General features: G+C 59.3%; 1 protein-coding gene across 7 annotated transcripts in view; it reads right to left on the minus strand.

The window, feature by feature from the left end:
* The window catches only part of ARHGAP8 (Rho GTPase activating protein 8), a 65,721-nt gene that overhangs the window by 25,435 nt on the left and 14,669 nt on the right, over positions 1-25,617 (minus strand). For all 7 annotated transcript variants that reach the window (XR_009404709.1, XR_009404708.1, XR_009404710.1 and 4 more), the window contains exons 2-8: positions 22,719-22,838; positions 20,058-20,201; positions 11,990-12,077; positions 8,440-8,571; positions 4,091-4,177; positions 1,802-1,900; positions 553-663 (exon numbers count right to left, since the gene is read on the minus strand). Coding sequence is in view for 4 of the 7 variants with exons in the window: in XM_059401809.1 (XP_059257792.1) it covers positions 553-663; positions 1,802-1,900; positions 4,091-4,177; positions 8,440-8,571; positions 11,990-12,077; positions 20,058-20,201; positions 22,719-22,821 (764 nt within the window). In the remaining 3 variants the exon portion in view is untranslated. The remainder of the gene's footprint in view (positions 1-552; positions 664-1,801; positions 1,901-4,090; positions 4,178-8,439; positions 8,572-11,989; positions 12,078-20,057; positions 20,202-22,718; positions 22,839-25,617) is intronic.

Consider the following 25,617-nt stretch of genomic DNA (forward strand, 5'->3'; position numbering starts at 1 on the left):
CAGGAAGGACAGGACACACCACGCTGTGACACTAACAGTCCCCAATCAGGCGCTAGACCTGACAGAAGTTCCTTTCTCAGTTGGGCTCTGTCTCTGGCGTGGCAGCCACGGGAGATGCACTGTGGTCACCGGGGGTGCCGGCTGGCATCACTGCCCGGCTGCGTCACTACAAGGCAGACAGTGAACTGGCTCCCCAAACTCCCTCCTGACGGGCCCTGCCCCACGGCCGCCCCGCCTCACTGGCCGAAGCAAAGCACATAGCGTGCTTCATGTTGAGGCTGGTGGCACATGTCCTGCCATGGCCTAGATGCCCTGAACACAGGAGAGAACCCCAGGAACCAGTCCCCTGCCCGCCACTGGGTCCCCTGCACACATTCACATGGACACACCTGGAAGCAGGTGCTCCTGCCTCCAGGAAAAGAGTGCATTTCAGGTTCCCCTCAGGGGTAAGCGGGACTGCTGGATACAAAGGCGTGGGGACAGCCTCCCTGGGACACGAGTGTCCCACGGTCCCCCAGAGGAAATCAGCAGGTCACTCCCCAGCTCACTTACTATTGCAGACTGACGCCAAACTGCTGGGTGGGCAGAGGGGGCCGCGGCGGCGGCATCTTGGCAGGAGAGGGCGACCTGCCCTCGTGCAGGTTCCGGAGCTTCTCATCATACCTGAGGACACAGCGGAAACACGGCTCTCACCTTGCTGGGGCCAGACGCCCTGTGAACGTCTACAGGGCCCGTGCCCTGTCCTTCTGGGCCCAGGGGCCATACAGCCATCGCACGCGTGTGTGTGAGCACGTGCACACACACACACACACACACACACACGCACACACACACTGTCGGCCACTACCGTGGGTGTTCGCACCAAAGGCACAGAGGATGATCCAACTTCAGCACATGCCCACTCTCTCTGCCCAACCCCGGGCCAACATTTCACCCACGTGTCTCCACAAAGGCTTCCCTCTGCTGGAAGCGCCCTTCGCCGGCCTCTGGGCCCAGCCACCGGTCCCTGGGAAACTCACTTCTTCCCCTGCTATCCCCTCGCCCCTAGTCCCCTCCCTAGCTGTTGTCACCGACTCCTGGCCCTACCACCCGGGGGCAAGGTCACTCCGACACCGCCCTGTGTGCCCAGCGTCTGGTGTGCGCCTTGGTGCCCAGAGCAGCTCAACATCTCCCCCACCCCTGAAAGCCGCCCCACCTCCTGCAGCTCGGCGAAGGCCCTGCTCCCTCCCAGGAGCCCCAGACAGGGAGATGCGAAGGGCCGGGGTTCCAAGACCTGCCCCTGCGTGCTGTGGTGCCACCAACCGCCCACCCTCCTCTGCTCCCGACCCCATGGGAGAGATCCCCGCTGCCATGGAAGCTCAAGTAGCAGACACACGAACAGGCTTTCAGCAAAAGCCGCGGCTGGGCTGGCGTCCAGAGCACCTGCGACGGGCCCGAGAACATTGCATTCTGCACGCGGCGTTATGCACACGCCTGAGAAACGCCCCCGTTTCTCCGCTCAAGGCAAACGTGGTAAACACCAAGACGAACAGCAGCGGCTTGTATTTTTAAATCAGTTCTCCTGGGGGGCGGGGGAAGGGCCCGGCGTCCGCACGCACAGCCCGCACAGGCACAGCCCGCCGCAGGCTGGGCTCCCTGAGTCAGCAGTGAGCATCCCTGCTGACGCCGCGCATTTCGGGGCCAGATCCGCTGGGCGCGTTTGGAGGCGCAGCCTTCCACGCTACGGGGGGCGGGGGGTGGGGACCAAGGCCCGTGGGATCCCCGGGGTGTTTCCACACCTCTGGGGACGGGTCCAACTCACCGCAGAACCTCCGGGGGGACGATCAGCTGGTCGTACTTTAGGTGTTCGCGGAGCTCGCTCAAGCCGTTGAGATAGATGACTTTTTTCCCAAACTTATGACTGAAGAATCAGAAGCAGGAGAAGAAGGACAATGAGCCCAGGAGGCCGGGCCGGGGGCGGGGAGAGCCTCGCGCCAGAGACGGCAAGTGCTGACTCCAGCGGAAACTGGGACACAACAGAAGCCGCGCATCTGCAGATCTGCCGCTTTCCTAAGAACTCGGAGGCACCGACACTGCAGTGTCTCATCTGCATGAAAATAAAGATCTGCCTCCAGCTTGACTCTGCCACGAGTCTGCACACACGGGCGTCTGCACACACGGGCGAGGGCAGGGAGGGGCTGGGGGAGCCTGCGGTTTGGGGCGCCTTCCCACTTGGGCACCCCCTCTCTGCGAGGGTCCCGGGGCGGGGCAGGGAGCACACAAGGCACTGTCTGCCCTCTCCAGAACGGTGTCACCCGGGAGGCCAGCCGGGGGTGAGCACCACCGTGGGGACAAGCCCCAGCCGGGTCTGCTTCCCCGCCTCTGAGGGCCTCATCCTCCCCCTCGGGAACGGGTTCTCCCTCTGAGCGGGACTGTCTGGGGAGACGTCTGCCGTCTACACCAGTACATACCACCTGGGACCACCGTTACCAACGAGCCCACTCCCGGAGCTGCGGAGCGAGGACAGGAACAGGGTCTGGCGGGCAAGGGGCCCCACCCCCTGCCCCACACCTGCCCCTGGTAAAGGACCGCTGGCCGCCTAGCTCCTGGTCACGGCTCCGCTGGACGGTCGCCGGCACCCAGGGAGAGGTGGGACACACACATACGCTGTGATGCTGTCGCCACCATCACGGCAATGAGCCGGTCCGTCGTCTACAAAGTGCTCCTCGCGTCCCCTGGCTTTGTGTGTGTGGCTGGAACGCTCAACACGAGATGTGTCCTCTGGACAGACTGTGGAGGGCACGACACCAAGTCGTCAACCACAACCCCAGGCCGGTGCCCGGCAGCCGTGGGGAACCTGTTCCCTTGCGGCTCAAGCCCAGCCGTTCCGCCACAAGCCCAAGGGAGGCCACGGGAGGCCCAGCCTCGTGCACCGGCTCCCCCTAGTGGGCGAGCAGGAATTGGGCCACGTGCCCCAACCCACAGCCACCTGCCCTTGCGGGCAGAAGGGGTCCAGGCCACTCCGCATGCGTGGCTGGGCTGTGGGGGGGGACAGAGAGGTCAGCTTCTGAGCTGCAGGGACGCCTCTGGGGCCAGCCCCTGCCCACACAGGAACACCCTCCAACATTCGCCATGTTTCTGCTGCCTGACCCCCTCCAGTGGCCAGGCATTTGCTAGTCACCAGGCTCTGGAGGTCTGGAGGACAGATACAAGCAGAACCCTGTTTCTTGCCACTGATACCCCGGAAAGGCCTCGGGGCAGTGCACTCTGGGGGACGACAGTGGAGGCACATGGGCAAGCTCCGGGCTCCGACCCCCGAGGGTCGGAATCAGGAGGGGTCCGTGGACATCCTGCTGGTTCTTGGGCGCTGGAGGGCCTCTGTGCTGATCCACTTCACTTCCAAATGAGGACTCGAGGGCTCAGAGAGGTCACGCGGCTGCCCGAAGCCACAGAGCCAACAGGTGGCAGAACCCAGTCCTGACCCCAGTGCCTCCAGCCCTGATTCCCAAGGTTCTCTCCTGGCCCCACTGTACGGCCACACCTGAGGCAGGGTAAGTGGCAGAACCACATGGGCTTGAGCCAGAAACCCGCTGAGCCGGGACTTAGCCTCTCTGAGTAGCAACCTCCTCTCCTTTGGAAGAGAGAGAAGACAGCTGACTTCACGGGATCATTTCAGCTGCTATGCACGTAAGGTACATGAGAAGTTGTGATAAATGAATCACGAAAAGATATGAAAAATTTTTTTAGGGGCACCTGGGTGGCTCAGTGGGTTAAAGCCTCTGCCTTTGGCTCAGGTCATGATCCCAGGGGCCTGGGATCGAGCCCCGCATCGGGCTCTCTGCTCAGCGCGGAGCCTGCTTTCTCTTCTCTCTCTGCCTGCCTCTCTGCCTACTTGTGATCCCTGTTGTGAGCCTGCGTTCCTATCCATGACTGTCAGCCCGTGACCCACCACAGCCACAGGGGGGGGCAGCGTAGCACAGACACATGGGTGCCCCGGAGAGGAGACCTCCATGAGGCCACCTAGGGAGAGCCGCCCCGGCCCACCACCGCCCTGAACCCACAGGATGCAGCCTCCCGCCCCCGTGAGGTTCTCGCCAAAATCGCCGCGTACCTGATGAGCGGTTTGAATATGGTCCACAGGACCTTGATGAAGTTGGTGGGGTGCACGACGTACAGCGCCTTCAAGTTCTTCTTGTACCTAAGGAGGGAAGCGTGAGGGTTCTACAGAGCAACACGCCCAACACCCTGAGCTGAGGAACCGCGAAGCCTAACCGGGAGCCTCAGAACCTGGGCTCTGTCCACGCAGCCGGTTCAAGCACACTGAGCCCCACATCGAAGGGGAGAATCAGGACAGCCTGTTTGCCTCTGCTGCCCGGCATGCATGGCACACCTTACAGTTTGCAGGAGCGGGGTCCCTACTTCTGGGCACTCGTCCACACTGGGAGGTGGGGAGCTCGCTGAGCTGCTCATGACGTGAGGTACGGGGTACCCACTCAAAAACAGGGAGATACTGGCTCCCCTCATTCCAGAATAATTCACTCCAAGGCCATGAGGCTGGGCCCAGAAGGTGGGCACCAGCCGGGTGGAGGCAGCAGGGGAGGGCAGGGTGGTCGTGGCCCCCGCCTGGTGCTGTGTGAAGGGAGGGGCGTGGGGTCCACCAGGGGGACTCCGGCCAGCTCTCACCCCCACACAAGAGCCGATGGATGGTCAGAATTTCAGGCATCTGGGGAGCCAGTTGTGAAAAACAAATTAAATAGCATAAACACATAATAAATCACATTAAGCACCGAGGCAATGTTCAAAACTCATCACCTCCTCATTATTTTACTACGTTGACTTCTTCCCGTGCCCGTGATGCTATTTGTCTGCTGCATCTGAGTAAGTCTAATAAGTCCACACTGAGTGCCCCTAACTCTGTGTCCAGTGGGGACACACTGGGACCCTGAAGCTGGCCACGGTGGCTGGAGATCAGCCCATGTCCCCCAGGAGCTGGTCATCACACGTGTACCAGGCTGCTGCCGGTGGGGAGGGGGAGGGGCAGAGGACGAGGACGAGGGAGGTGACTGGAGGCCGGCTGTGTGAGCAGGGCTTCCTCACGGGGACACACTGGGACGGGAAGGGGGTGCACAGCGGTGGGGTGGCCCAAGAAGGTAACACGACCAGCAAGTGAGATAAGTCAGATGCTGGGCGACGGACGGGCAAGCAAGTCAGTAAGGGAGGCACAGGCAGGTCCTCACTGCCAGAGGGGAGGGGACAGATGCGGAGAGAGAGAGCCAGAGGAGCCCTGCTGGGCAGGAACGGCCATAGGCACCACGGTAAGCGCACGGTCCCCGGCAGAAACGGAGACATGCAAACAACACCCCAACTGTCCATGCACAGGGCCTGGGAGCCAGTGTCCCCGAAAGCAACCAGCACATTCCTTCCAGACCCGGGCCCCTGGACTCTCTGCACTGAGCGGAACCAGGGCCCCTAGAGAAACGGCGGACTGCAGGGTGGGCTGAGGGCCAGGTGACATGTGCCTGGAGCCCCACTGGTGCTCGATTCCGGAAAGGCAGGGCTCGCTTGGCGCGATGGGACACCTCTGAGGGTCACAGGAAGGGCACCCGCGGGGCTGCATTTGAATCTGATTAAACACAATCAAGGACTAGAACCCACTGAAAGAAACAGGAACTCGCGGGGTACCTGGGTGGCTCAGTGGGTTAAAGCCTCTGCCTTCAGCTCAGGTCGTGATCCTAGGGTCCCAGCGGGGAGCCTGCTTCCCCTCCTTCTCTCTCTGCCTCTCTGCCTACTTGTGATCTCTGTCTTGTCAAATAAATTAAAAAAAAAAGAAAGAAACAGGAACCCGCAAGTCCATACAAATGTAAGCAAGCCGGAAGTGTACGCTCTGCCTTAGGGTAAACTGCCAGTACTTCCAAGCACCGTTCGGCCCCCCAAGATCCCTCAGAGTTCTCAGCAGACCGAGAACGAGCGATGGAGGCTAAGACCAGGACGCGACGCTTCAATAAGGAGCAAGGTGTCTACAGAGTCCCAAAGTATCTCCCAAGGAAATACTAACAAATTACAAAGAGAAAGACTCTCGGTGCAGGGAGGGGCCGCAGCGACTTGCGGGTGGTCCAGGGTCCCAGACACTGCTGCCGCCGAGTCACTCCTGACGTGGAGGTGGCTTCCTGGAAGGGGGTCCAGCACGTGTGTGGACTGGTTCCTTAAAAGGAACGGCCCAGCAGAACACTCCGGAGAACGAGGAGTCAACAGCCAAGAGGAAAAGAACGCAGGACACCCACCAGGGTACAGCGAGAGCAGGCAGAAAACCCTTGTGGTATAAATCTCACTGAACTGCATCTGGCGCTCCACTTGCATGCCTCTGGTGACGGGGAACTCACCATCCCAGCAGACACTCCCCTGCTGGTTTTGATGCCTAGAGTAGCTGTCCTTTTCTCTCCCATCGCGCCGAGGTCTACCATCCTACCTACATCCAGGACCACCTCCTGGTCCACCTTTGTGAGAAGTAGGAGACACGTGTGCCTCCTTCCATTTGATAATTGATCTCTATCGGCTCAACAGAGGGGTACGTATCATGTCCTCCTGTTGGCCTGAGCTTCTGGAAAAGGCCACTTTGAACGTGTCATTCACTTCTCCTCAAGCACTTCCCATGGCTCCCCCTTGCCTCCTAAACCAAGTCCGGCGTCTTCAGCACACGCCCTGCCCTTGGTCACCTCCCTCTGCTCCCTCCGTTCCCCAGCTGAATCCCCCAGGCCGGCCCTCCCACCACGAAGCCTCAGCCCCCCTCACTCTTCCTCAGGTCGGCCACCTAGCAACACCTGCCCATCCCTCCAGGGGCCGCTCAGAGGCCACCTCCTCCAGCTGGCCTCTCTGACTGCCCCAGCCTGAACACCAGCACTCACTCCCGGCCCCACCTGGCTCCTCCACCACTGGAGAACCTACCCCATGCAGACCTTTTCCCACAGGCAGGGGACAAAGAGATGAGTTGGGGGGTGCAGCCGGGCACAGAGGGACGCAGGGAAGGGGCTGTTGATTGTCCAGGGACAATCCAGGAGAGCTTCATGAGGGAGGGGCTACTGCTGAGGCCCGGCTGCCTCCAGCTCCCCTGCAGGGCCTGGTACACAGTGTCAGGTAAATGACGCAAGAATCCTTTCCCTAAGACACAGCACAGAAAGGCAAGAAACTCCACCGAAGAGTCACAGATGACGACAGCAGGACTCAAAGGACAGGTGGCCGGCTCTGGGAGGTCAGGCGCTGCTGGCCAGCATCCCACCCACTCGAAGCTCTGCTAGATCTCCATCAGAGGTATGACGGGCCTTTGAGAAGGAACACCCAGAGGATTCCAGGAGACCCGCACGAAGGCCCGAGAGTGCAGCCCATTAGCCAAGCACGCTCTGAAATCGACTGTTACGCAAGACGTCGCTCAAGAAAAAATCCTCTGGTTCCATGCTGTTCCCAAGTGGTGCGGAGCATCGGCTGGGACAGGGAGACAGGGTCTTCGGTGGGTCCCAGCCCTGCCACACGCCAGGTGAGGGGCACAGCGAGAGACACCTGCCCTCTGGGACCGGTGTGTCCTCACCTGCCCCGCACGCCGCCCACCTCTCCAAAAGAGACACCAGAAGGCCCTGTGCACACTGTAAGGTGCGGAGAAAGCACAAAGGCCATCTGGAAGACGGCCACGCGGTTGTGTTTCTTTGCCACATTTCTTAGACGGGGGTCAGCAATCTAGAGTACACGGGCCACATCCGGCAGGCCCCCGACTTTGGCACAGGCTGCAAGCTGAGAACGGCTTTCCAGAGTTCATTGTTGGGGAAAAATGAGAAGAGTAACAGTTCACGGTATGTGAAAATGACACGAAATTCACAATCCGGTGTCCATCAATCAAGCTTTCCTAGAACCGGGTTCCACGTCTGCGTGTGTGTGTGTGTGTGTGTGTGTGTGTGTGTGTGTATTATCTGGGGCTGTTCTCCTGCTGCACAGCAGAGCCAAGCGGTTTCAACGGAAATCTGAGGGCCCGATGGGGCACCTGGGTGGCTCAGTCATTAAGCCTCTGCCTTTGGCTCAGGTCATGATCCTAGGGTCCTGGGATCGACCCCCATATTGGGCTCCCTGCTCTGCAGGAAGGCTGCTTCTCTCTCTCCCACTCCCCCTGCTTGTGTTCCCTCTTTCGCGGTCTCTCTCTGTCAAATAAATACACAAAATCTTCAAAAAATTCTGGGAAAAAAAAAGGAAATCTAAGGGCCGGTGAAGCCAAAATGTTGACTGTCTGGCCGGCCCTGCCCTAGATGAGGAAGCAGGTTAGAGGCCCTGCCGAGGGGAGGTGACCCCACCCACCCCCAGCTCCTTCAGCCTAGCTCCCCGCCTCCTGTGGCACAGCCCGGACCCCTCCTAGTCCCCTGCCCCCCTCCCACGGTGGGACCCTGAGCCCCGCCCCCTGCCCCCCAGGGCTCAGGCACACACCTCCTGTCAAACTCCTTGTAGGCACTCTGCAGCCAGCCCAGCGACGGCTTGTTCCGGCTGTTCAGCCCGTAATGGAAGTAGACGACGGTGTAATCGCTCTCCACGCACTGGTCCAGGGTGTACTTCAAGTACCTGGCATTAAGTGCAAGACCCGGTTTCGAAAATCACCTCTCACTGTCACTGAAACCAAGGACGCTTTCCCCAGAACAGAAGCCATGGGCATCCATTGGGTGCCAGCACCCAGCACCCCAGGTCACGGGGGTACCCATCCAGGGCCCCTGGGAACCCACCTGCAAGGGGCCCCACCCCCTTTTGTTAGAGGCGGCTCAGAGAGGTGGAGCCCTGAGGGTCATGGTCGCACAGCTAGCAAGGGGACGTGACAGGCCCAAAAATGGCCCAGAAGAGACATCCACGGCAAACGTCTGAGCCCATGAACGTGACCTGACTCGGGAAAGGGTCTTTGCAGCTGTGACTGAGGTAAGGCTCTTTCGAGGAAGAGTTTCTCCTAGATGATCTGGGCGGGCACTCAACATGCCCACATGTCCCAACAGGACAGATAAAAGGGGAAATCCCAGAAGGCAGTTTTGTCTGAGAAGAGAGAGGCAGAGCAGAGTGACGGAGCCCCCCGCCCAGGGGGGGAAGGTCTGCTGCCAGCCGGCACCGCGAGGGGCAAGGTTCCTCTCCTGGAGGGGGCTCGCTCTGGAGGAGCACGGCCTCACCAACACTGGTTTCGGCCTTCCGGCTGAGAGAATAAATTTGTTTCACTTACTCCATATGCAGGGATGAGTTTAGCAGCCCCGGAGGGTAAGAGAGGCCGAGCCGGGATTTGAACCCAGAATGGAACCCTGCCATTCGGATGCGTCTCTAAGGAGCAGGCAATTCCTGCCTTCCAGATTAGCTCCAACCGTTTTCTCTCATCACCCTAGAGGAGAATCCTGACTCTGCTTGTTCTGTCTCATGGCCACATGCCACAGTAAGAGTCCCCAAAACTCTGCGATCGCTTCCAGCCCCAGGCCTCGTCCAGCCACCTGCAGGAGGACCTCTCCGATGTCCCTCATCTCCGATGCATAAGCGCGAGGCAAAGCTGGCCTGACGTGTCTGAGGTTTGGGCTTATCTGTTGGGGAGGCAGCCCCAGTGCTCACTCTCCAGGACACTTGCTCAAACACTGCTTGGACTAAGCCCCTGGGGCAGCCTTCACTAAGGCCGTCCTTCCGTCCCCCTCACAGGCAGAAGCCAGGCTGAGGTCTCTAAGTCCACAGAGCACCCACACCGCCCGGAACCCCTCATTTCTGCAGATGGTCACCCTTGCGTTTCTCAACTCTCAGGAGAGGAGACCAGGGGAACCTCTGTGTCAGCTCACTTGTCCACGCGGGACACGTGGGCACTTCCGTGTAAGCAGGCACCCTTCCCCGGCCCGGAGCGCTCCCCTATCCTTCCTGCGAGCGCACCGAGCTCTCTCCCTGTCGCGGTGCATCTGCTGTGCGGCATGCTTGGCGCAGGAAGTCATTAACTAAATTACTGGTTGAGCTTCAAAGACACAGACTTATTTCTTCACCCACTGCAAAAATAGGAGCGCACATCTGGTCACAAGAAAGCTACTGCTTGGACAGGGAGAAGGAGGGTGGTGTGCGTGGTGGCAATGTTTTCCATGGAGTCATGGAAGAGAGCCTGGGCGCTTTTCCTAGCAAGACCAAGAAGCCCACAGGCACCTTGGAGTAAATCAGAAAAAGGCGCTCCTTCCTCTGCATGGATACCCTCCAGCGCTGGGTGAGAGGAATGGCAACTGGATGGCAGCCCGTCGTGGTGCCTCCCTTGTGCAGTGAACAACCTACACAACTGTCCACAGAGGCTGTGCTGGCCACTTCCTTCTGGTAGTGAAGGTCTCTGAGGCGGCACAAGAGAAAACACCATGTACCCATTGCTATCAGAGGTAGGTTTTTTTGTTTTTGTTTTTTGTTCTTTTGAATTGAGATGAAATTTGTAACATAGCATTAACCATTTTAAAACGCACAATTCAGTGACAGAGTACATGCACGATGTTGTGTGACCACTGCCATCCAGCTCCCGAAGGTTGTCGTGGCCCCAAAGCAAGCCCACAGCCGTGAATGAGTTTATTACCCCGCCTCCTGCAACCTCCTGCTTTCTGTCTGTCCGGGGTCCTTCTGTCTTTACAAGGAAACAAATCCAAACACCTCCTGGGCCAGCAGTGGGCCTTCAGCGACAGCTGACCTGCAGGTCATGGGCTTGTGAAGCCACAGAAGGAATAATCTACAAGGGATCGTGTTAACCTTGGAGGACCCCAGACGGGAGCTCTCCCTGACCCGGGACCCCCTCTCTGTGTGCCCCCATGTGCGAGCATGCTGGAGGGGGCCAGTGCGCCACAATGCCGGCGCTCCTTGTGGACTCCGTGGCAATCTTGCCCCACAGCAGCAGCAGCGCTGGCTCGAGACTCCTGAGCCCCTGGGGCCAGCAGGGTTCCTGCGGTCACACTGTATCTCCCACTGCCGTCAGAAGACCCTTTCGCAGACCAGATTAGAGGTTCGGGTCAAGGGGATTCTCACAAAACCACTACCCACAGACTCTCAATTGCTTCTGGGACCCGCTCACACTTTCCCTAGAGCTGGGGGCTCCAGGGCACAGCCCCTCAGCACTATGCCCTGGGTGGAGAAGTGGGCGGGCTGGAGTGGTCAGAACCGGGAATGGGAGCCACACTGGGGCTGCAGTTGGGACGCGCTGACTCTCCCAGCACCTCTCACGAGGCTCGTGGGCTCCCGCCAGGAAGTAGGCATGGGAAGCAGCACAGCCAGCACATGGAGTGTGCAGACGCCAGCGGCAACAGACAAGACGGAGGGGGTGACAGCAGCCAAGGCTGCACGCAGCTAAGTGGACGGCCTTCCTCTGAGCAGGGGAGAAGCAGACCCAGAGGGCGGGGGTCTGTGTGGGAGGGAGGTGTGAAAGGGCCCCTAGGGCTGGGCTCAGAGCTTCAGACTGTGGACCTAAAGCCACCCTGGGCTGAGAAGAGCCTTAAGCCCCGCAGGTGGCTTTGGTGACCTGGAAAAGGATACAACATCCACCTGGGGACCTGTGAGTTGACCTACACTAATGAGCCTTTAACCCTGAGCATCCACTCATGCTGACGGTGAGGGAGAGGAGTGCATGTGCATGCGTGTGCATGTGTGTATGTGTGCGCGCGGGTGTGTGTATGCATGGGGGTATGTGTGTGCGTGCGGGTGTGTGTGCACGCATGTGTGTGCACGAATGTGTATGTGTGCGTGGGTGTGTGCAGGGGTGTGTGTGTGTGCGCACAGGGGTGAGGTGTGTGTGTGCGTGGGGATGGGGGTGGAGTGTGTGTGCACGGAGGTAGGGGGTGGGGTGTGTGTGTGTGCACGGGGATGGGGGCTGGTGTGTGTGTGTGTGTGCATGGGGGTGGGGGTGGTGTGTGTGTGTGTGCACAGGGGTGGGGGTGGTGTATGTGCATGCGCGTGCACACAAGGGGACACACACACACACAGAAGTGCATGCGTATGCACAGGCACCCATGGGACTTACTCCAGCAGACGCCTATGGTTGAGCTCGTGGGAGGGGGGCATCCGACAGCAGCTGAAGGTGATGACCCGTCTTCCAAAGCGGTCCTCCCCTGCAGGAGCAGACACAGGCATGAGCCCCACCGGCACCCAGGGCCGCCTTCTCGTGGGGCAGCCCCCGTCATTGACGGGAAACAGAAGCCTCCCGAGCAGCCCCACCTGACCTAAGGGGCCCAGGCGGCTGGCAGCCAGCAAAGACAGCACCTGGATGAGCGAGTGCTACGCGACGCCCTGTGTGCCTCCGTCAGACTCGGGTTCGCCCCCAGCCCACACGCAGAGGCACTCGCTCCCCTTTACGAACGGCGATGGGGCCTGGCAGGCCGAGTCACCGGTGCACAGCGGCTCCGCGGACGGAGGGCACCTGGGCTCGAACCTAGATGCACTTGGCCTCACCCCTGGGGTCTGGCCACCCTGCCCACTGCCTCCTCCTCATAGAATTCAAGTGTCCCTGACACCCCCAGGACTCCAGGCCCTGGAGAAGGCTGGGGGGGCCTGGGGGACAGTCTTCCCTGGACTGTGAACAGGAGTCCTGGTGCTTGGTGCTGCCACTGGCGTGGCCCAGGGGACCCTGTGACTCTGCTGACACCGTGGTCCTCACCACACATGGGACAGTGCGAGGGGGGTTGCTCCCCAAGGGCCTATGCCCGTCTGATCATCTGTGTCCCCAGCACGCAGGCCCACTGCCCATGCCTGGCCTCAAATTATGTCCAATCACCCGTCACTGATCAGCTGAGAGACGGATTCTAGAACCTGAAGAAAGCAGGTACCCTTCTAGAAATAACACCACTTTAAATTCGCTTTCATCCTAACGAAGTATTTACAGCTATTTTCAGGGATTTGCTTAAAACGAGAAACAATGAGAGCAGCGCTTCCCAGCCCGTCCGGCTCTGACTGGAGCTAGTGGGGACTGCACACACACTCGCTCGCACACATGTCCACACGTGCACACCCACGTGCACGCTCGTGGCTTGCCCTAACTGCGCACCTGGGACGGCTGCTTATTATGGGGGACACGTCTGGATCTTCCCAGGAGCCCGGAAGCTACTCTGATGCTCAGAATTCGAGAGCTGTTCCGATTTCCAGACACGGCACCTTCTCATTTCCGGGGCTCCTCACGGATTCTGCTCACGCTTCCCACGTGTCTAGAGAGCCCCTGCGTGGAAGGGCTGCACCGGAAGCCTCACCGAATGGGGGCTTCGGGCACAAATCCCTCAGCGGGCGTGCCCGGGAGGGGAGTGTGTCCCACACACTGCTCCGAGCGTCCCAGAGGCCGGGGTCCCGTGGCCAAGCGGTGTCTGCTCGCCTGGGGGGCACAAGGACTGTGCCTTGCCTGTGCATTGCCTCTCAAGCTGGGGATCTTCCATGGGGCGACCGAAGCCGTGGAATTAATTGCCCCTGGGGCTAAAAGAGAAAGTGAGCGTCCGTGATGGAAGGACAAGAACCCCGAGTGGCGTCATCGTTGCCAATCAGGCCAAGTGCAAACTCTTGGGGTGACAAAATAACGTGGCAAATGAAGACAAGTTCAACAAGCATTCACGGAAGGCCCACTGTGCACTCAGCGTGGGCAGAGAGACCAGACACGGGCCTCGCCCGGCCCCAGAGGGGATCTCTGCCCGCCCCCCACAAGCCGCTGAGAAGCCTGCGGGCTCTGGCAGCCACAGGCTACGTCTCCAGCACCTTCCACCTGGTTGGGCTTGGGCCACACCTCCTGGGCGAAGGGCTCCATTCTCCACAGAGGGTCCTCGCTTCAGACAGCAGCTGCTGGTCGGGGGTCCCCCGGGCACCCCTCTTTGGACCAGCTGGCTACAAACCCAGAGGCTCCCACGACGGCCTCCTGTCGGTAATTCACCAGCTCACTTCCATTCTACCATAAAGGACGCCAGTCAAGACCAGCCAGAAGCGGAGACGCAGGGGGCGGGGTGGGAGGGTCCTGGGTGTGGAGACCCACGCTGCCGCCTCCCCCTGCAGTCAGGCAGATCGACGTGTCACCACCACCACCACCCGGGCATGCGGCTCCGGAGTCCTCACTGGTTTCACCACAGGGGTGCAGCGGACAGAGCTGTGACTCAGTCCATATGCGGTTCCGTCGGTGATCAATGCGGATCAAACACCTGGCAGCGGACTGAAGGCAGTCTCCAGCCCCTGGAGGTCACAAAGCTCGGAACCTCTCATCCTGGTTGGTCCTTCTGGCTCAGCAGCCCCGTCCTGAGCTGTCTTGGCAGCACGCACGACCCGGGGTCCGCTGTGAGCCTCCTCTCTGGCAGAAACAGCTGCTCCTGCCACTTGGGAAATTGCAAGGACTCAGAGGCTACTTCCCAAGAATCAGAGACAAAGACCAGACACGCCATTTACCCCGCCGTGTCACATGACCCTGCGCCCCTGCCACGCCGACTGTGCCAGAGCGGGGCGGGACAGGGTTGTTGGGGGGCCACCACACCCAGCAGGCCAGAGACGCAGAGGCCAAGCTCCAGAAAGGGACGATGAAGCAGGAACTGGGGCTGCAGGCAAGGCCTTGCTGAGGGCAGAGCGGACGTCAGCTCGCGGGCCACCCTGATGGGCCGAGAACAGCACGGGTCTGACAGGCGCGCCACCGCGCGGGCTGCGGGCTGTCTTGGGAAATGATGGTGGAAGGCGGGGTCAAGGCCACGGGGACGAGGAGAGTGAGGGTCTGACTTGATCCCGCTGACACTGCAGAGCCGGTGAGGAGGGAACTAAGAGACGCCACCTGACGGGTCGCTCTGAAGGCCCACCGGCTGCTGGTGGAGGGGACCTGGAGTGGGGCGTCCCAAGCAGAGACTGCATGTGGGAGGGAGTAAGGCGGTGGGGGCCAGTGACCTCCACAACTGGAGAGGAGCCCCCAGTGCTGGCCTGGGCTGCCGGGCCATTGCTGGGGGCCACAGGAGGCGGAGCCAGTCCGTGCATACACGGGGTGGGCGGGGCTGAGGGGTGCACGGGTGCAGCCTTGGGCGAGGGCTGAGCCCGTCCAGGATGGAGGGTCCCCAGTGCAGAAGGCTGATGGCCTGGAGTGGATGCGGGGCCAGAAGGAGGAGCAGCTGCCCAGGCCAGCGGATCCCAAGGGAGAGAGAGCTTCCACCACCAAAGCTGCCCAGCCAAGACCCACTCGGTGTCCTGGGGGGCCACGGTCAGGCACTGTTGGGGCTGGAAAGAGGCAGCAAGCAGAACGTCCACAGCCTGCCACTGTACAAGACAGTCAGGAGCACAGACTCAGTGCAGGCACGGCAAAGCCTCAGAGAGGAAAAGGGACAGATGTGGGGAGCACATGCCCTGCCACAAGGGCCCAGCAAGGCCACCCCGGGACCCAGTGTTCAGGAATGCCAACCTTCTGGGCAAGGCCAGGACACAGCAGGTCTCCTCAGACACCAGCGCCCTGCCCTCCTCAGCCCACAGGCCCTGCTTCCCTCCCTACTCTGCTCTGCCGATTTGCTGATGGTGGGCTGGGGGCTTGTGGCCTGTCCAAGCCCCCAGACCCAGGGCTGCTGACAGATGCTGTGCTGGCCGGGCGAGGGGACACGCCACCGCGGCTCTGGTCAGCGGGCCCAGAGGGTAGAGGGTGTGCAGAGACAAGGCAGGCCGGGGTCAGAGGGACGAACTCCCCGTAAAGAGTGTGGACTCCGTTCAGCCAGCGATGGGGCGTGAGGGGCACTGACCAGCCGTAAGCCCCGTCCACCACCATCTGCAAACGAGGGAGAGGAGCATCCCCGGACAGCGCCAGCGCGGGCGAGCCACAGGCAGGGACGTGGAGGGGGCCTGGGAGCCCAGTGCCCACGTCTAGCCCAGTCCCTTCTCATCCCGCTTGTATAAAGCGCTGACTTATTCACTCCTTCACGGCATAAACACTTATTGTGCACCTACTGTTTGCATAGTTCATCAATTCGCATGGTGTTGGGCCACCAGTGAAGGGTTTTTACTCCCCTCAAAACCAAAATGGCAACGTCACTTAGTGCAATCTTTCCGCATCCCCCGATTTCTAAATGTCCGCTAAGCTAATATCCCAGCATTACGCAGACGGACAGACTTGTAAAGCTTACGGTGAGGGCAGCGGCGGGCAGACTGGACTTGTGGACAAGGAGACAGGGAGGACAGCCCGGGCCCTGGGATCCTGGTCCCCTCACAGCGGGGCAGTCCCAAGCCAGCCTCTCTGCCACCCTGCAGGGCAGGCCCGGTAATCAGCGTGGCTGGGAAGGGGTGCCCAGAGGGCTGTGTCAGTTGAGCATCCGACTCTTGGTTTTGGCTCAGGGCGTGATCTCAGGGTCACGAGATCGAGTCCCGCATCAGGTTCCATGCTCAACGCAGAGATTGCTTCAGGTTCTGTCTCCCTCTGCCCCTCCCCACTACTCTCTGTCTCAAATAAATAAATCTTAAAAAAAAATAACACCGGCTGGGAAGCACTGAGACAGTAACTTTAGTAAAATCTCGGCATGGCACCGGCACACAGTAAGTGCTCAATACATGTGACCCGTTTCCACGGGCCAGATGGGGGTTGTCTCCAGGTGTGCTATTCCATTTACAGACGAGGAGGCTGAGGCCCGTCGGGGCGGGGTTCCCAGCTGCGCGGTGGCACCCCCAGCCGGGTCGGCACAGCGCCCTCCACCCTCTACCCCGAGCGCCCGCGACGCCAGCGGGGAGGCCCCCGGGGCGGCCCTGAGGGACCCCTGGGACAGCCTGGCCTCCTGCTTATTAAGCAGTCAACACGGCATCTGCATCAATGACATCAGTCAATGTGAGTAAATATCGCTCCGCCGCTCTCCGGTGACACAGGCCGGCGTATCGCAAACGGGCTTCAAAATGATATAATGTGGAAGGAAATGAAAACTATCAATAAAATGCAAATTCTGCGAGGCACCCGTTTAATTCATGACCCCTATTCCTCCCCGCACCGCGCGCTGCACAGCATCGCTCACTGTCTCCGAGACGGAGAAGCCCAGTTTATGAATAAAGAAACGGCTCCCGGAGCCATGGCCCGGAACGCGCTCCCGACGATCCGTCATCGGCTCCGGGAGAAGGACGATTAAAATGCATAATAAAGGCCGCAGCAATCCAGCCCGGAGTGACTTGGGCGTTTGTCGCTTTGGGGTTTTGTCTGACGGCTGCTCCTCTTTTATTGCAAAAATGAAGGGGGCCGGAAGACCCGTTTCGGCTGTGACCCGCAGGGAGGCCTGGCTGGGGTGTAAACTGTGGGGGAGGAAGAGCCAGGACTGGGGCGGCCACCAGTCCCCCTCTGCTCTTCTCCGCCCCCGGCCGCCTCGGCCTCTCCGCTCCTCGGGACCCTTCCTGCCTGCCCCGCTCTCCACCCTTGGGACCTCCCTCGGGCTCACAGCCCCGGCCCCAGACGGAGCTCTGGACGGTGACCACTTCTTGAAACGCCGAAATCAACTTTCTCTGCAAAACACTATCTTAAAGGGTTACAATGCTACAAAGCTTCTCTTTGGCCAAGTGCACACCCCCTCAATAGGGACAGATCATTCAATATGACTTTGTGTAACGGCTCCAATTTCTAGCTGCGGTTCTGGGTGTCCAGCTCTGGGGGGAGTGACACCCGGAGAGGAAACCAGGGGGTCCCCCTTGGTGGGGAGTGAGGTCTGCTCATGCCCCAAGTGGACCCCTTGGACCCCTTGGTGTCACAGGGTGCCCCACGTCGCTTCCCTGTGGAGCAGGGTGAAGGGTTCCAGGTCATGAGCTGTCCCCGAGGCGGGCCGGCTACCCAGGAGCGTGCACCGGAGCTAGGCACGAGGGGACAGAGCCGGACGCCCGGCGGAGGCTGGGAGGAGGGAGCAGGGGACTGACCCTCCGTGAGGGAACGCCAGGGGCTCTGGCCAGGCGCTCCGATAGAAAAGCCGGTGGTGGCTTCAGGACGTTGATTTCTGCTCGAATGATATCTCTCTGCTTAGCCGCGGGCAGGTCGGAGCGTCTGGATTTCCCCTGCTCTAGTCTTTGCCGTGAAGTCTACCTCAGCCACGCTGAGAGCTGCTCCATCCAGCTTTGCTCCGGCCGCCTCTGCCTGACTCCGGAGGAACTCTGGCTGAGCTGGCCTCTTTTAAGGGTCACCTGAGGCCATCAGGTGTTCTCTAAAGACAGTTCAACGTCTCAAGAGACTCTGGTCTAAAACAAGAGAACTCTCCAGAACCCGAGGACGGCTGTCATCCTGGCAAAGAACCCCGCAGCCTGAGGAGAGGCTCAAGTGTGCCACCCGGCTGACCTCAAGAGCATCCCTGGGAGAAGCTGCCTGCAGCCCAAGGCAGCCCACAGACCCTGACCGGTCCTGAAGGATCCAGGACAAAGCATGGGCCGCCGACAGCCTCGCCAGGGGAGAAGCCCCATCCCTTCCCCCAGGCCCGCTGGCCAGCAGGCGGAGATGAGGCACATAAGAGGAAGGACCCCAGCTTATTTCCCAGGGCCCCCATCTCTTGATTCAACTCTCCTTCCACACCCCTGGGAGCCTCAGCCACTCTGCTGGGCCCCGTCCCAGTCAGGTGTCAGCGGGTCCTCCCGCCTGATGGTGAAAAGCTCCATAGCGTGAACTCAGACACCACTGCTCTTGCTCCGATCGGGGGCACCCCCAGCTGCCACCGGCAGCCCCACACCGCAGCAGGAAGGGTCACCCTAAACCACAAGCCCCACAGTGCCAGCCCTCTGCCTCACGCTCGCCAGAGACCGGGGACCAGGTGCAGAGTCCCGAGCACGCCTGCGGGGCCCTGAGAACGTGGCCACGTGGAGGACGAGAAGGACCAAAGGACAGACAGTGGGAAAGTGTCTAACTGCGACGCGAGTCAGCCGTGAAGACTGGGACCGGCTGAGGGAACAGCACGGAGACGACACACCCACCAACACCAGTAAGGACAGAGCACCCGGCCGGCCCGACGACACGAACGTCACACACGGTTGCCGTAGCGGGTGCACAGCCGGACGTAAAGGAGGGCACCTCGAAGCAACACAGGTCAACACACCCGAAGACGGGACAGCCCTACGTGTACGTGCCCCCCAGAACAGTGTCGAGACACACGGAACAAAAGTGGACAGAATCAAAGGCAGAAACAGACAAATCCCAAGCACGAGCCTTCTGAGCCTCCCCCACCCCCCCAGTCAACAGCTGAGCCGGTGCAGACGCGGAAGTGACCGGAGGAGGCAGAAATCTAGACAGCACCATGCATCAACCGAACCCGGCGGAACCACACGGAACATTCCGCCCAACACCGCAGGATACACATGCCTCTCGAGTGTTCGAGGGACATCCGCCGAGCCCGCTCACGTGCAAGGTCACCGCTTCTCAGACTTTCAGGTCTTGGGACCCATCGATAGTCTTAAAAACTATTGGCATCCTCAAGGAGCTATATTTTGTTTTTTTTTAAGATTTATTTATTTAAGAGAGAAACCAAGCACGTGTGAGCTGGGGGAGGGGCAGAGGGAGAAGGAGAGAGAATCCCCAGCAGACTCTGGGCTCAGTGCACACCTTGAGGTGGGGTTTGATCTCACGACTCTGAGGTCATGGCCTGAGCCGAAACCTCAGGTTGGAGGCTCGACTGACAGAGCCACCCAGGCGCCCAGGTCCTCAAAGAGTCTTAAAACGTTTTAAAAGTGGGTTATTTCTATAAAAATTGCCCATACTAGAAACCTAAAAGGGAAAATTTTAAAGTATTTACTCATTTATTTAAAAATAACCCATCGCGGGTGCCTGGGGGGGGCTCAGTGGGTTAAAGCCTCTGCTTTCGGCTCAGGTCATGATCTCAGGGTCCTGGGATTGAGCCCTGCCTCAGCTCTCTGCTCCACGGGGAGCCTACTTCTCTCTCTCTGCCTACTTGTGATCTCTGTCTGTCAAAGAAATAAATAAAATCGTTAAAAAAAAAATAATAACCCATCGCCGGGGCGCCTGGGGGGCTCGTCGGTTGAGCCTCTGACTCGTGGTTCCGACTCAGGTTCTGATCTCAGGGCCCCACGTCAGGCTCCACACCCAGAGCAGAGTCTACTTGTCCCTCTCCCTCCGTTCCTTCCCTGCTCACGCGCGGGCTGCGACCCACCTGCCACCTGCAGGATGCCATGCCTGGCCACGTCGTAGAAGGGGTGATTCATGCTCAGCGCAGAGTCCTGGGCAGCTGCGGGCGCTGCCGATGGCTTCCTCACTATGCTCAGAGCAGCTGCTTCCTCCTCATCTCTCTGCAGCTCTATGGTAGACAACAAGGATAAGAGGGGCTCAGCTGTCTTCTTGAGGAAGGGGGCAATGAGGCGGCTTCCTGAGGTCTCTTTATAGGACAGTCACCATGCCTCAGTGTGCACCCACTATGCACCCATTTCTGTTGTGTTCCCATTATGTGCCCGCCTCTCCTGCGCACCCACTATGTGCCCGCCTCTCCTGCACACCCACTATGTGCCCGCTCAGCGTGCAGAATCATGGAGGCATAAAATGACATCTCAGGGCTGACTACTCTCCACACCGACAGGGGTGGAAACTGAGGCTCAGACAGGGAATGAGGGCCCAAGGTCAGACTGCTCCTGGACAGTGGAGTGTGGACTTGAACTCGATTGCCCAGCTCCAAATTCCAACCAACCCAAGCCCTCATTGAAGATGTGGACACGGGCAGCTCGCAGGAAACCACATTTGGGTTGGAGGACAAAAATGGGCCACTGTGCTATGAAGGAGGAAAAAGGACCATCTTCCGGTTTCATTTCAGGGGGTGGGGGGGTTCTTCCATGCAAAACAAATCAAGGCAGAGATGTTTTCAGCTGGAAAGAGATCGGGACCTTCGACTTGTAGGCTGGAGTAGACTCTGGTCCCCAGATGCGCCGGGGGGAGGAGGGTCCCTCCAAGAGTCCTGTCCGCCTGGAGCCTCACGATGGGACCTTATTCGGAAATAGTGTCTTTAGAGATGAAATTCACTAAGACGTGGTCATACTGGACTAGGGTGGGTTTTAAATCCGACAGCGGGGGTCGTGATGAGAAGAGAAGAGACACAGACGCGGGGAAGGCAGCCACGTGAAGCATCCTGATAAGCGGGGGATGGTGCTAAGCTGAGTTCTGGCTCCTGTTTTTTTTTTTTAAGATTTTATTTCTTTATTTGATGGAGGGAGATCACAAGGAGGCAGAGAGGCAGGCAGAGAGATGGGGATGCAGGCTCCCTGCGGAGCAGAGAGCCCAATGCGGGGCTCGATCCCAGGACCCTGAGATCATGACCTGAGCCGAAGGCAGAGGCTTAACCCACTGAGCCACCCAGGCGCCCCCAAGCTGAGTTCTGGAAAACAGGGCACCCCAAAGAACCACGAATAGGTGTTCTATCAAAGACAAGTGCACGCCACGATCATGGCAGCCAAGACGTGGCCCCGGTCAGCCACACGTCCATCCAGGGAGGAGCAGACAGAGACAAAATGTGGGCTACCCATGTGCTGGGTATTATCTAGACATAAGAGGAACACAGTGCGAGGGGCACCTGGGTGGCTCCGTGGGGTAAAGCCTCTGCCTTCAGCTCAGGTCATGATCCCAGGGTCCTGGGATCGAGCCCCACATCGTGCTCTCTGCTCAGCAGGGAGCCTGCATCCCCTTCTCTCTCTGCCTGCCTCTCTGCCTACCTGTGATCTCTGTCTGTCAAAAAAATACATAAAATCTTTAAAAAAAAAAAAAAAAAAAAGGAACACAGTACTGATAGTGTGACGACCCAGACGGACCTGGAAACCTGGAAATACCAGACCACGGTAAAGAGGAGACCATACGATGTAGAATTCCATTAATGGGAATGCCCAGGGCGGGTAACCCCAGGATGTCAGAACGTAGACTGATGGCTGCTGGGGCCGAGGGAGGGAGTAACTGTTAACGGGGTTTGGGGTTTCCTTTTGGGGTGATGGAAATGTTCTAACGTTGTGGGGACACCGCCCAACATTTTGAAGGTAGTAAATACTTTGATTTAAGCTAATTTTATGGTATGTTAATTGCACTTCAGTTAAAAAAAAGAAAAAGAAAAAACTGCTTTAGCACGTGGGGCACAGCCATGGAAACGGGAGGAGGCAGAACACTGGACCATCCAAGGAGGGACAAGGACATCCCCTTCAGCCATCCCTAACCGTGCCGCTGACGTCGGGCTCCCGCTCCTGCCAGCGGGGGCCCCAGTGAGAAGTGCTTCCATGTGGCTGCACGGCTGAAGCAGCCAGGGGAGCAAACCAGAGGCACAATGATGGGTTCTCAGGCGCGGATCACGCAGCAGGTGCAAAAACCAGCCAAGGCGTCATGCATCTGGGACGCGCTGACGCAGGTCACAGAAATGAAATCCGTCTATTTCAGGGCAACAGGCCGTCAGCAGATTCTTAGGATCTACCCCGGTTTTTGCAGACCTGGAGGAGGGAAGTGGACTCAAACAGCCCGGGCCCGAGTGCGTAACAGGAAGAGCCTTGCAGGTAAACATGTACACTGACGATCCAAACCAAAACGCCAGGGGGCGATTCCGGGGAGAGGCTCTCCTCCCCGCTTGGCCCCTGTCACCGGGTGCCCTGGGGCACGTTTTCCAGGTACCCTGAGCCTCAGCTTGCTTGTCTGTAAGATGGGGATGCAGAAGCTGGCACCTTAGTGGAGAGCCTGAAGCAGCGACCGACGCTATTACCCCACCTGAGCCCCACATACGTAGATGATCTATTAAAAGACAATGTACACCCAGGATCTCCTTGCAGGACGAGGCCAGAAGGAGAGCATCCGATACCTATTTCGGCCAACTCCTCCAAGTCCAGCTGGGACATGCTCTGCTGCTGGGCAGGGCGACCCAGGCACACCGTCCCGACGCCACCTCTCGGGGATTCCGGCATGGGCTCCTTCCAACACCCTGAGGGAGAAGCACAGAGAACCCATGGACATGGAACACACAGGACCCGGGAGGGCTCAAGGAATGAAGGAAATGCCTTCATGTGCCCGGCTTGCTTCTTTCTGCTTAACATAAAAAAAAAAAACACCCACTTCGGATCCCCCAAGACCCCAAATCAAGACAACATTTCCACCTCTGTTCACCTGCCCAGCCCACCCTCCACGTGAGGGAGGTCCGGGGAGCCGGAGCCCCAAAGGTGCAGGCCAGTGTATGTGACTGCCTATTGTTTGGGCCCTGGTGCCCCCAGCTGGAGCTCTGTCTCACCACGCCACCCCATGTCGCAGGAGGGCAGGGCAGGGGGCCAGGGGGCAGCGCACACCTCGAGTGGGAACGGCACCCTCAGGGCCGAAGTCCTCAAGGCCACCATCACGCCTGCACAAAGACACATACTCACTCCTGCACCCATTTTATGGACAGGGAAACTGAGGCCAGCAAAGATCAACTAGAACTGCTCGTGGCTGCAGAGCTACAAGTCACCAAATGTGGTTATTCTGTGCCTGGGATAATGCGTCAGTGCCCACACAAATCTTTACAGAACTCCCTTAGGCCCCAGACAATGGAGTATTTGCACCCCCGAGGGTGGTACCACGTGGGTGATTCTTCAAAATGTGACGCTGGGCGAAAGAAGCCGGACACAAAAGACATGATTCCGTTCATACGAAACATCTGGAACTGGCAAGGTCATAGACAGGCAGCGGATCGGTGACTGCCGAGGGCTGGGAGAGGGAAGGGAACACGGATGGACGGGCAGAGCCAAGAAGCCAGGAGGCACTGGTTCCTTCTGAGGTAAAGGAAATGTCCTCAAAGTGACGGGGGTGACAGGTGCACATTCTCCGAGATGACGCTAAACACGGGGACTATGCAGGCTTTGTGCAGGCCCACTGTTTATGTCACCTGAATCGTATCATGATAAAGGTGTTTCTAAAACACTGAAAACGCACAGTGAGAGCAGCACGTGGTCTGGCCCGGCTTTTCCTAGCAAGAGGAAATGCACGATGTGGCAAGAAAGCCGTTCTCCAAGAGATCCAGGGTACGGGCTGGTAATTCCGTGTAGTTACCCACGCTTGGCCTTTGTCCATTTTCGCAAAGGCCTGTGTGGCTCTCAGTACAAGACACAGTGGCCTGAACTAAGACAACGTGTGGCTGACAATGTAAGGAGGGTGTTTCAGGACCACAAAGAGTCTACAACCTTGCTGCCTTCTTCTTCTTCAAACTCTCTGTTGGCAAAGCGCTGCTTTTCGTCTCTGTTTTACAGATGAGAGAACTGAGCCACGGGTCAGGGAGGCTCCTGCTCGCAGGCAGAGCCCGGGAAGGAGAGGCGTGGAGGATGTTGCGACGCTGACCCACGACATCAACCAGGTGCGCGGGAGCAGGGAGTCGGGGAAGGCCCAGGGCAGGGACGGCACACCCCCTTCGCCCCCTTCCCGGGGGTCGCGGAGAGACGGCTCATCGTGGCCACACCCACTCCCTTTGCGGGGAGAAGTCAGAGCCTGCGCTTATCCATGACCGCCGCCAGTGTTTAAACATCAGAATCTAACTTGAAAAGAGAAATACACAGGGGTGGGCACCCAGGACCCCGCAAATCCAGCCTGGACCCATGCACAGAACATGTACATCTGTGCATGGAGAGACAGGAAACGGGGTGAGGACGCTCCGAGCAGCACTCCTGAAAACACCCCACACGGGAAATGACGCAAGGAGCCAGGGCCAGTGGAAGGGGCTGTCACCATGACAGTCCCACGGGGCGCACTCTACGGCCCTGTGAACAGGCCATCCTCAGTGGGTGTCCTGACAAGGGGGGAGCAACCGGCCAGACGCAGAGGGTGACACAGCGCACAGTTCCATGCTTTACAAGTTCGAAGTAGACGAAGTGACCCTATGGCAACGGAGGTCAGGAAGGTGCCTGCCCCAACAGGGAGGGCGCGGGGGCTGGCCACATGGGGTTCCTGGTGCTGTTGTGTGTCCGGGGGGTCAGATGCATCAGGCACCCGGGAAGGGCTGCCCAGCAGGTGGGAAGGCTGTAGGCAGCTCCGCAGAGGCAGGTCAGGGGAAAGGCGGCCGGGGCTGGTGTGGCTGACACCCAGGCCTCAGCAGGAGGGTGGGGAGGTCACAGAGGCCTTGAACATTCACTTGACAACCATGTCTTGGGCAGGGCACCGGGGCCCCGGACACAGAGGGGAACAGATGGGTGCCTTTGGAAGTGCTCAGGCTGAGAGAGGGACCCGACCAGGAAGAGGTCAGCAGGAGGAAGGGAGCTGACCTCACCAGCAACAGGCAGTAGCTGAGAGAGGGCAAGGCGCCTGCTGAGGTCCCACATGGGCCAGGGAGGCCACCCCCCAAACATCAGGGACATTAGGGGCACAGCAAACAGCATCCCCAGCCCGTGTGGTCTGCACAGTCTGTGCAATGGAACGCCGCCACAGACACACGCTATGGCCAGAGTCCAGGCCTACAACACAGGAAGGGACTCCTTAGCTGGACAGAGTGAACTGTTGTCCTCTTGGCCACCAGCATCCCCACCCGCTCTGCCAGGAACACCCCCCACACTCTCTCTCTCTCCCTCTATCTCTCTTTCTCTCACATACACACACACACACACGCACAGAAGTACACGTGCACACCACAGGCATGCAGAGGCCATGCAACGTGGCAAGAAGCTCTACTTCGGGCACCAAGCATGGAACGCAGGATCCTTGCCTGCCCAATCCTGGCACCAAATTCCCTAAGCCACAGAGATGAG

This window comes from Mustela nigripes, chromosome 6 (genome assembly GCF_022355385.1).
Source record: "Mustela nigripes isolate SB6536 chromosome 6, MUSNIG.SB6536, whole genome shotgun sequence".
NCBI lineage: Eukaryota > Metazoa > Chordata > Mammalia > Carnivora > Mustelidae > Mustela > Mustela nigripes.